At 45.8% G+C, this 11,327-nt stretch overlaps 2 protein-coding genes across 2 annotated transcripts in view; one reads left to right on the top strand and one right to left on the bottom strand.

Moving 5' to 3' along the window:
- Positions 1–4,743, top strand: part of SARC_10030 (hypothetical protein) — a 6,205-nt gene extending 1,462 nt beyond the window's left edge. Inside the window, exons 2-11 of the mRNA XM_014295935.1 lie at positions 316–431; positions 600–736; positions 858–1,025; positions 1,471–1,617; positions 1,913–2,067; positions 2,423–2,510; positions 2,726–2,832; positions 3,246–3,324; positions 3,745–3,829; positions 3,975–4,743. Of these exons, the coding sequence (XP_014151410.1) occupies positions 316–431; positions 600–736; positions 858–1,025; positions 1,471–1,617; positions 1,913–2,067; positions 2,423–2,510; positions 2,726–2,832; positions 3,246–3,324; positions 3,745–3,829; positions 3,975–4,062 (1,170 nt within the window). The 3' untranslated portion in view covers positions 4,063–4,743. The remainder of the gene's footprint in view (positions 1–315; positions 432–599; positions 737–857; positions 1,026–1,470; positions 1,618–1,912; positions 2,068–2,422; positions 2,511–2,725; positions 2,833–3,245; positions 3,325–3,744; positions 3,830–3,974) is intronic.
- Positions 4,744–5,166: 423 nt separating this feature from the next.
- On the bottom strand, positions 5,167–10,804 carry SARC_10029 (hypothetical protein; the record flags this gene model as incomplete). The annotated part of the gene is made up of 1 exon (XM_014295934.1): positions 5,167–10,804. The coding sequence occupies one exon, from the start codon at positions 10,802–10,804 to the stop codon at positions 6,566–6,568; it is 4,239 nt and encodes a 1,412-aa protein (XP_014151409.1). The 3' UTR covers positions 5,167–6,565.
- Between the last annotated feature and the right edge of the window lie 523 nt (positions 10,805–11,327).

The raw sequence follows: 11,327 nt of genomic DNA, 5'->3' as shown, positions 1-11,327 counted from the left end.
ATATATGTATTGGTATTTATGTTGTTCAGTGAAAAGTGGTGGTATATATGTGTATAGTTCTGCACATGTGTATCTAGACGTTTGTGCAAATGTGTGTTTTCACGTACAGGAAAAGCGTACAGTTACGCGTAAACTTATTCAAGTTGAGATTCATGTACACATATGCGCCATGTTAGGCTATCGACAAATATGTGTGTGTATATACATTATCTAAATAGACACATATATAAAATCGTTTGGCGAGCATCTTTTGCAGGGTATATATGGATGCATCAGAAAATTGATAATCTTCACTTATCAAAACCACTTGTTCAGGTGTTAGCTACCATTGCTATCTTTAGTCTTTGGGGCAGAAGTCATGGAGAGGCTAGCGTGAAGGTATCAGATATTGTTTCTGATCTTCACCGCCGAGAGGGCAGTATCCAGGACGAGTAAGTACACCTTGTCATATCCCAATTTCGTTTATACACATCATTTTATTCGAGGCGTATTTGAGATATACCCTCTCTGTGAATATCGATGTGAGAATTATGCTTTCGAACAAGAGTTTATATTTAGATCGTTTGAGATATTGAAGCATACCTACCCATCATTTACAGCATCCTCGATGAAGCACATGTTGCAAATAGACGAGGGCATCTGGTACCGCTTTTGCAAGACAATCTAGAGAGCCCCCAAGTAGCCGATATCGACATTAGCGATGGTCGGAAGCTATATAACATTGATTTATTGCCAGGTATGACGTTTGTTCTTTTTTTGTTTTGCAATAGGACTTCCTGTACACTGTGACTGTGACAGAGACCTCTGTTAAAAAATACAGAATGCTCAACGAACGCCCTTTTGTGCATTGGTTACAGATTTGAGAGCGCAATATGTAGACGCCATGATCTGCTCGGATGAGCGCACGATAGGCGGCATGGTGGCGCTGGTGAATTCGATCTTATCGAATACCAATACAACAGTTTTCTTCCACCTTGTCACTGTTAAAAGCCAAATGGAGCACCTTGAGGAATGGATTCTTGCAGGTAGGTAAAATTCTGTAATTGTGTCCGTTTTTGGCTGATAGGTTTGTGCGTAGTAATTGGGTTCAAGCTAGTGTGTACGAGTAGGAGTGTTTGTGTCAGGGGTTCAGTTTTGTGTACAGCTTCACTCTCAGAATCTGGCGGGATTGCTTCATTTAAATCATACTAACATAATGCTTGTGAGCTTCACTTGCTGTGAATTTGTCTTAGACGAAACTGAACCCCATTTTAAATACAGTAGTTCAATACTATCAGTTTTCAATGCAATTGTGACCACAGAGAGTTTTCAAGTCGTGATTGGGGTCAAAATATCGGGTCAGGAGTGCCTTAAAGTTTACAGAATATCCTAGAAATCTGTTTGTCATGCGTCTGTATATACTCGAGGATTCGATCACCGCTCGTATCTCATTAAAATTTCCCGTCCAATGCCTATGTCCATTTTCCGTAGCTCTTCCGGACATTGTGATGGAGATAGTGCCGTTTGAAGCGGATCTGACTGAGCGGCTGCAGTTGCGTGGCAATACGCGGAAGGAACTCTCATCTGCACTGAATTTTGCACGATTCTGGATGCCTTCTCTGTTTCCTCATGTTTTGGGTATGCGGAGTTGTGAGTTTCATTGTTTCCGAGGTTGTAACGAATGATGTATACCATATATATCCGAGTTAATGAGCAAGATTGGAATCTTTCGATCGTGATCTTCTGTGTACGGCCAACGCGACATATGCTACCAAGGGACCAGCTACAAGTCCAAGATGTATGTTTGCCTCGTTATTTCGAACCGATAAGTTGTTTCTCATATCAGATTGGCTCGGCAAATGTGTGCGCAGGCTTTCTTATTATATCTGACCAGACCAGACTTTATTATTCGGTTAACAATACATCACTGCAGGGCGTATCCTCTACCTAGACGATGATGTCATTGTACTCGGCGACGTCAATGAAATGAAGCATCAGCCAATCAAAAAGGGCCACGTGATCGCGGCATCCGCTGATAGTAAGAATACCATAGGCAACTTCTTGAATTTCGATAACCCCACAGTCCAGGTGCGTGGTATTCTATCGTTCAGCAGAAGTACTCGGTGATTGATAATTGAGTATTTGTTGTTTAGTATCGTAGAGATTAAGTCGTGCTATCTCAATGACTGGCATAGATTTTATTTGTTGGTTTGTATGTCAGGGTTGTCGCTCTGTCGTTAGCTTTCAGACACACTTATTTATATTAATCGGTGTTCTTTAAAGCTAGTGACAGTGCGACCACATGACACACAGGCATATCGCCTAGTGTGGCCTTTTTCTTCCGGTGCATTCGTCTCGATGGTGTTGCGGCCATAACATATGCACAGCTTGCGCAATCCAGCATGTCAGCATCGCTATTTCTTCACCCACTCCAACTATACAGAATCTGGGCATTGGCAAGGATGTGCAATCATTCAATGCTGGTGTTTTTGTTTGTGATCTGGACGAATGGAGGAAAAAAAATGTTACAGGTATGATCTCTGGAATGTTTTATAAATGTATCAGATCTGATCTCTGGAAAAGATTGCGATTCGAGAGTCATAGCCCTTTGATGCTCTTGTGCTGCAAAAATCTTTCTGGCTGTTGGGTGCACACGCGGGTCAGATCACAAATTGAGTGAGTACATTCCTACTATTGGGGCAGCTTAACACTTATGCAAACGACTTGATTTTAACTATCTATCCAGAAAATGTCATCTACTGGATGGAACGGAACACAAAAGAGCACATCTACGGCGGTGGGATTGCAGGGGGTGCTTCTCAGCCACCAATGCTCATCGCATTACATGGGTTGGTATGTCGCACATGCTTGTTGTTGTATAACATACATTTTAGTGTCTTTATATCCGTGCCTCGGCCGGTGTGTAGTAGTAATCCTTGTTGTCGAGAGAGATGATTGGTCTTAGCATTGAGATACTCTGATGTCACCGTTGACATGATCGGGAGAGTACTTCTTGAGCGCAGATATCAATCTGTGACACTATTTAGTTTCAAAGTTTCTCATTATCCGGGCAAAACTTGCTCGTTGTATAGTGCTGTGATCCGAACGGTCTGTAACTCTACAGGAGGTATGTCTTCCGTGATATACGGGGCTTGTCCAGTACTGGGAGGGCCAGTCAATGTATACCGTGACCAACCTGAGCGTTCTATAAAAAGCAGCATTCTTATACATATACCTCAATCGTTACGCCGTACCATTCTGCACAGGTTACCCCTTTGGCGCAAGTGTGGCATGTACGCCATTTCGGATGGTGGATGGGAAATCATTACAAGCTGGACATAACAAGTAAGTGATCGGAGTGCAATCAGCACCTATCTCGTATCGACATATCATGATTTGCAATTGTTCACTCAGATGAATATATACCCCTTGCATATAAAAACCTTAAATTCTCTCTGGTATTCGTGTTTGAACTTACACCTAGCTATATCTTCAGGAACTCAAAGTATATATGTGTCTTCACTTGATTCCAAGTTTCTGTATGAGAATGTTCATGAATATGTAAATTTTAAAAGGTATCGTCGTCAACCATTGTAGGATGAGGAGCACCTATCACAGTCAATGTGATATTGAAAATGTATCTGTATCCACCTATCACTGATCTCTACTGCTGATGAAGCTATGAAGTATCATCAAAACAGATAGACCCCGCTATCACTTAATAAAAATCTGCGGCATGTTTGCCAATTAATTTTTCTATCGCAGAACAAGCGAAGTTGATGCACTGGAACGGTGGTTTCAAACCGTGGAAGTCGGGGAAAGCGAGCAAATTTGCGTTCGTTTGGCACAAGTAAGTTACATAGTGCGACTGAAATCAAATTCTCCCGTATTGCTACGCAACCATTTTACTGAAAGCCATCAGCTGTGAAGTTCGTCCACTATCTCGTTTCATTCACGTCAACTGATTTATTTTACCATCTTCATTGTGTACGAAGATATTACTTTCCAGATCCTTGGGGTCAGTTTACTGTGGTGCCACCCGACGGTCCAGCTATGAAACTTCCCAAGAAGAGCAAGAAATAGGATCTCGACCTTCAAGAACAGATACATCAAACGCTCTGATTCAGCCCCTTCCAGGTTGCAGGCAGTAGTTGTAGGCGATCTTAGCTAACACTGAGGTGTTGTGGCTTCGACTGGCATAGCCATCACGGATGGTTGCCTCCGGAAAACAGCAGGTGCAATCCAGTGCAGTTTAGTATCTACGAACAGATCACAGAGAGGGCCATGTTGTACGGATGTAGCGGAGTTGACTAGGCTAGCTTCCACGCTATGCTATCTGCAACAGTGTCGCTTCTCTGTCAGATCATGTGCGTGATGCGATGGCTCTGAGAGTCAATTCGCTGACTGCCATCCTCAAGTGGAATGTTGTTGACAATTACCCTGCGCTGTTTGGACGATTCTACATGTAGCGATTAAGTACAGCGACTATGCTATCAGCTGACGTTAAATTGCTGTTTACCGGATTATAACTGAATATGTGGAGTGGGCACATGATATACGACATGAGCGACATAGCACAGTGTACGTTTCGTATTTGCCAGTGTGAATTCGTGTTCGCTAGGGGAACGTATTTCAAGTGTGCACTCTCGGCATATCTGATGTGTACACAATCTATAGTCATTCCAGCGGTTAATTAAATCATAAAATGCGCCGTGCCGGCGGCTGGGCCGCCGCTAGGAAAGCATTAAATCAAATATAACATGACCTACGAGCGATCTGGGCTACTTCTTCAGTATCGTATAGGCACGCCCATTTTCAAAAAGAAAAAAAATGCCGAGCCTCAATTGAAATTCTTCATCTCGTTGTCTATCATTATTACAACATATCCTTTGATATTAGCTCCCTTCGGCACAGTACAGAGCGCAGAACGACCCCGGTTACTAATTTTGAGCTCTTAATTCGAAAGCTTTAGGATCTGCTCAGTTTCCCCCCCAACTACTCGCTGGGCGAGAATCGACCCACCAAAAATATGTGCCACTCACGATTAGAGTGAGAAGTTTCGTAGGAGTCCAATACCACTCCGAGCATTTAGCTTATCATAATTGGTTTAAAACATGCCATAACGCTGCGAGGCGATTTAACCGTACTTTCACACATAACATACTCCATAAAATCAAAAGGAAAGGGCGCATGTGGGATTGCAACTTTATTATTTTTATAAAGATCTAAATTGCAGAGCGCTCGTACAATCATTCTGTCGCCCGCCTTATTGTACCACAGTTCGCGCTTGTGGCGGTTCACGGTGCACTCGAGAATCTGTAAATTCTCATACCAACAAAACCAGAGAAGTCCTTCTGAAGTGCCGCCAGAACACCAGTGGTCATGGTAGCGTCTCATATTTTGAGTGAAGAACCACCAATGCCCAAGAATCCTGTTGCTTTTGCTGCTAACTCGATACAAGTTTTACTTTTTTTACTCTTGTTCATTTTTCGGTGCTGTTTTCTTTTGCTTTTCATCCGGAATCACAGTTCGCGCCGTTTCACGAAAGGTGAAGCCTGATCGTCAGATAATCAAAGAGATGGATGGTACCTCCATACCCCAAGGATCAAATGTGGCCTAAAAATATGCTCGGCAGGTTCGATCACAATTTCTAAACCCAATCCTGCTGTGCTTTATCCATCTAAATCCACTTGAATTAGTCAGAGATGATCCAGCGAATATGGCATGCTAAATCCTAAATTACGCCCCTATAATCTGCCATCTCGACAATTAAACCACTGTCCAAAGGCATACAGTTCATCGGGGACACATATACGCTATCACATACACGTGTATAGACCACAGATTGCCACTGAAGATGAGCCTGGCCACGTCGTTTGGCTGGGCTTGTTGCAGAGCACCAGAGACACTAAATAACGAGCAATTCAGTGGAAAGCTCAATGGCGGTCAATCAGTTTACGTGAGCCGTTGTAGCAGCTGCTCGCACCTTTAGTCTCAGGTGAGCATACAACCCCTGCCGGAGCGCCTTGGAGGTTACTATAGACACATACGGTTCGGTTTATTGTTCACTCTTGATACATCACATTCTGCGTCTCTAGGCCCAAATGACGCTGTGTTGGTTCCGACTTTCGCCTCGAACAGTCTCGTTATCTCGACGTGCATTCCGCAACTCTTCTTAACGAACTTCATCGAAGGCTTTGTGTTCGCACAATGCGTCACAACATCTCTTTTTCATTTGTAATCAAACCAGTCCTTCATCGAATGCTATATCGGGTCTACTTGTCGGTGACTACTAGTCTTGTTGCCACCACTCGAACTGTACTATTTTCGTTTCGAAGTAATTCCAAATCCCGAAGGTATAGGGGCCTATGCTATCCGGAAAACTCGGATCACTTTAACAAGGCTCCTTGTCTAACTCAACGGCTGGTACACGAATACAAATATTATCATTCTTAATGTCGTCTTAGGATCAGCAGACAGTCGTAAGCAGGATTTCTCCATCCCGCACACCATTCACATTCGAGGTAAACGAATACTTCATACCTATAGGATGGGTTTTCCGACATACTTGGTGTGCCCTCTATCACTAATACAACAGCATGTCCGCCAAATTGTAGTCTCTCCAGTGCTCGTTGGTCTGCATAGCATAGAATAATCCTACGAAAACACCCAAGAAGACTTGCACAACAGGTTCAGTAAAGACTGGTTTAGGCTTGCTTGAGATCTGCTTTCTCGCCAACATTTGCAGCGTTTCCAGCGATTCATCTTTCGGCGGCCGTTCATACACTACCACGCCCGGTTGTTTGTACCACAGTTTGAGTTCGAGTTCTTCTATGGTGTTGTCTTTCTCCTTGCACTCGCTACAGGGTATATGTGGCTCTGAGACAGAGCCAAACAAACCGAAGAAACCCTTCGAAAGAGGCTGTGCCAATGCGGCCAGCCTTTGCAGCTCTTCGATGGTCTCGATACTAGGTGGGCGCACCACCACTAACGAGGTATTGGTTCGCTTGCAACTCGCACATTCGGTGACCCAATTACTACCTGCTGGTGTGCGGGTCGGGTCAACGTCTTCCTTCTTCATCGCCTCCGAATCCGCCTGCAACGCCTTTATTTCCTCGACCTTCTCGTCGATCTCGGCATCCTTTTCGCTGAGCATCTTATCTCTGCTCTCAAGTTGTTCCGCATTCTGTATACACTTGTGACACACTTGCCCACCATCACGCTCGTCCGCGACCACATCCTGATACTGTACGTCTCGTTCTCCGCACTTACATGTCCCCTCGCGATGCTCGCCAGTTGCATCTGCTTGTAGCTGTTTGATCACATCTTCTTTGGCCACACACTCGCCACACTCTCCCTGAAGAGGCGCATCTTCCTTTGCCTCTAATTCGTCGATTCTCGCATTCTTCTCTGCACACTCTGCACAGTCTTCCTGATCGCCCTCCGCGTTATGGCTCCTATCTTCCAATTCCTTCAGGTCGTTCGTCAAGACTTCGATCATGACCTCTTTTTCCTCGATTATATCGTCCTTTTCCTTGATCGCATCGTCTTTCTCCGCACACTTCAGACAATCTTCGTCATCCGTGATGACCTCCTTTCTACTGGCTTCCAACTCGCGTGTTAATTCGTCAATCAACTCGTCCTTCTCCTCGATCTTAACAACCTTGTGCAGACACTCCTTACAGGTCATCTTCTCGTCCTGACTATCTTCTCCTTCCTCTTGATCACCGTTATATTTAGCTTGCTCAGCACTGGTCGCGTCCACTTCCAACTGCTCATCTATTCCCTCTGTTGTTTTATGTTGATTTACATGGCTTAATTCCTTCATCTCCTGTAACTTCGCCTCTAAGGCCCTGATAGCCTCTACCTTCTCCCCAATCTCGGCATTCTTTTCCTCGAATAATCTATCCTTGTTCTCATAAGCATCTTTATTCTGTACGCATGCAGGGCATTCCTGCTCGCCAACATCACCTTCCTCCACCTCCCCATGCTGCGCGCGCGCGTCTCTCTCAGCACATTTGCCGCATGTTCCCTCGTGCATCTCGTCGCCCTCGGTGTTTGCGCCACGTGCCTCCAATTCCTTTACCTCCTCCCGCAAAACCTCGATCATCACTTCTTGCTCCTCGATCGTATCGTCCTTCTCCGCGCACGTCGAACTGCCTCCCTCGTCAGTGGTGTCGCCCTTTCTGCTAGCTGCCAACTCGCGTCTAAGTTCGTCAATCAACGCATCCTTATCCTCAATCTCGCCAACATTGTCCACCTGTTCCCCATTGGCCTTCACCCTATCCTGGCTGTCTCCCTGGCCTGCTTCACTACCATCGCTTTCAGCCTCTTGTCCACCCGCCTCCGCCCCATCACTCGAACCGTTACCTCCACAAGCGCCACACCGATGCGAGGAATCGCTCTTGCTGTGCTTCACTCCCAGCTCCTCTTCCAACCTCTCGATCTTCTCGTCCTTTTCGGCGCACACCGCACACTCTCCAGAGCTTTTGGGGGACTTCTTCTTCCCCTCCAACTCCTCTTCCAATTCGTCAATGGTGGCCTCTAACTGCACGCACTTTGCACATCCATCCGTATCTGTCTTGTCATCGACTTGACTGTCCAGTTCGCCACCCTTTACCGCGGCTCGCTCCGCACACGGCACACATTCGCCCACTGTCTCGACACTCTCGGCTGTTTCCAGACGCAATCTGAGAGAGTCCATTTCGTCCTCCATCAACTCCAACTCCACCTGCAACTGCTCACACTCGCCACACTCGTAGTCCCCGCCCCAGCCATCGTGTGACGCGCTCTCTTTCTTAGCCTCACTCTCGGCCGAATCCGCGAGTGCGTCGGTTGCTTGGGCCACATCATCTGCGCATTCACTGTCGCCTTGTGACGTCTCATTCGTATGCGTGTTAGCTACATTGCTCGCCACCAACTCCTCGGCCATCTCCAGAATCACAGCGTCCTTTTCCGCGCACGCGGTACACTCCGTTCTTTCGCTCTCGCCACAGATCAGGATAGTGTCGTCATCGCTGGTGACCGTGGCTGAGTCTTCCACCGTTGCTTTGATTTGAGCATCCTTCGCTGTACCCTCATCACATACCTGTCGTTTCTTCTCGTCATCTCTGAGATCTGCGATGGTCGAATCTCGAGTATTCAACTCGCGCCTGAGTTCGTCGATGATACCATATCGCGTCTCCAATTCGTCCGAGAGGTCTGCGACACGGGAAGTGTTCTCGGCACACTCTCGGCACTCCTTCACCTCAGATTCGTAGGGCTCCTTCTCCAGTTCCTCTGCAATCTGCGTATTTCTATCCATATCGTCTTTCTCCACGCCTTCCGCGCCGTCTTGATTACTCGCAGCCACCACTATATTGTTGTCACCAGTCGTCGCGAGTGCCTCACACAATTCAGAGATCCTTGTGTCTTTGTCTGCACACTCACTGCACTCGGTGGTACTAACCTCATCGTTGTTCAACGCTTTATCTAACTCGATTGTCAGTCCTTCGATGACTGCGTCTCTGTCCGCACACTCATCACACTCCTTGCGCTCTGTGTCCTTGCTCTCCATCTCGCGTTCGAGATCATCGATTATTGTCTCTTTCTCGTCGCAGAGCTGTGCGAGTTCCTCCGCAGCTGCACTCTTATCCGCGCACTCTGCCTCCAGTTCAGTGATTCTAGTGTCCTTCTCATCGCAACGTTCTGCGAGTTCTGCCATAGCTGTGCTCTTTTCAGCACAACCATCGCACTCCTTACTCATCTCCGCCTCCAGCTCAGCGACTCGTGTCTCTTTCTCATCGCATCGTTCAGCAAGTTCTTCAATAACCGTACTCTTCTCTGCACAATCGTCACACTCCTTATTCTTTCCCGACTCCAGTTGCTCGACCGTTGATTCTAGTTGTTCGACCGTTGGTTCCAATTCCTTCACCTTTGCGTCCTTCTCTGCGCACTCATCACACTTCTTCATATCTACCTCGTTGTTGGATTTCTCGGCAACTAGCTCGTCGATCCGTATATGCTTCTCATGGCAACTGCCGTTGAGGTCGTCAATAGTCGCGCTCTTTTCGGCACACCCGTCGCACTCCTTAGCCGTGTCTGCCATCAGTTCCTCGATCTCCCTATCTTTCTCATCGGAACTCTCCTTCATTTCCTCAATAACTACAATGTATTCCGCACATTCTGTTTCTAGTTCATCGAGTTTGGTATCCTTTTCCTTGATCTCGGCCACTTTGACATTTTTTTCGGTTTCTAGTTTTTCAATCCGTGTGTCCTTCTCGACACAACTCTCACATACACCTGCCTTATCCTCATTCATCGACTTGCTCTGTTCCAGTTCAACGGCAAGAGCGTAGATAGTGTCATCTTTGATCACACACTGCTCACAAGCTTTGGCATCACCTTGGTCGCCACTCCTCAGTGACTCCAGTTCCTTATCAAGTGCTTCTTTCTCCTCTGTAAGGACACCAATTGCCGTATCTTTCTCAACAATTGTCGCATTCTTCTCACCTATGGCCAAATCTTTCCCAACGCAGCTCACACACCTACTTTGGCTACTGTTTGGAGATGCTATAACTGCCTGCAACTCTGTCACTTTACGGGCCAATCTCTCTGTTCTGCCTTTGTTTCTGGCTCGTAAATCGGTCACACTCTCAACAAACTCCGCTCGTTCCTTCTTCCCATTTTCTTTGATGGTAGTTACAAGGTCTCGAAGTTTTAAGTAGTTCTTATGAAGTAATCCGTATTTCAATGTGATCTCGCGATTCTCTCGTACGAGCCTTTGAATTTGCTCTTCCCGACCTTGATCACCTACAGGCAAACCCATCGCGTCGACTTCAGTCATTATTCAGTATGAAGATACGGGTCATCGATTTGAGAGAGGCATACAGATATTCCTGTTGTACGCTTAATTTGGTTATAGTACCTTAAGTCACGACTATTCTGTATGTATATAGCATATGTGGTGGTCGTGAACTGTATATTTACACTATTGACGTAGAGATAATGAATGACCTACAAAATGAAAATTATTACCTTGTTTTGAGTGTTGATATGCAGTAGCAATGTGTATTTATATTGTTTGGGTCAGCAATCCAGAGAGTGAAAAATCTAATTTTAGAATTACCCATCAGGCCAACAGCGATTCTCTGAGATAAACCAAAAAATAGTATCACGGGCAAGAGATCTCTGTAATAAGAACTTTCTGCGCTCTGGGCTGGCTCAAGGCCTCTCAAGTCTTAACTTCTCAAGGCTCAAGCCTCAGAATCGAAAGTATCATACAACAGGACCGGGGCTACCACACTGTAACAATCTATCCAACGTCTGTAAAGGTGTATCAAGTGCTTATTCTATTCTAGTACGCAGTG

This window comes from Sphaeroforma arctica (genome assembly GCF_001186125.1).
Source record: "Sphaeroforma arctica JP610 unplaced genomic scaffold supercont1.1115, whole genome shotgun sequence".
In the NCBI taxonomy this organism is placed as follows: Eukaryota; class Ichthyosporea; order Ichthyophonida; genus Sphaeroforma; species Sphaeroforma arctica.
This window is presented reverse-complemented; position numbering and strand designations above follow the sequence as displayed.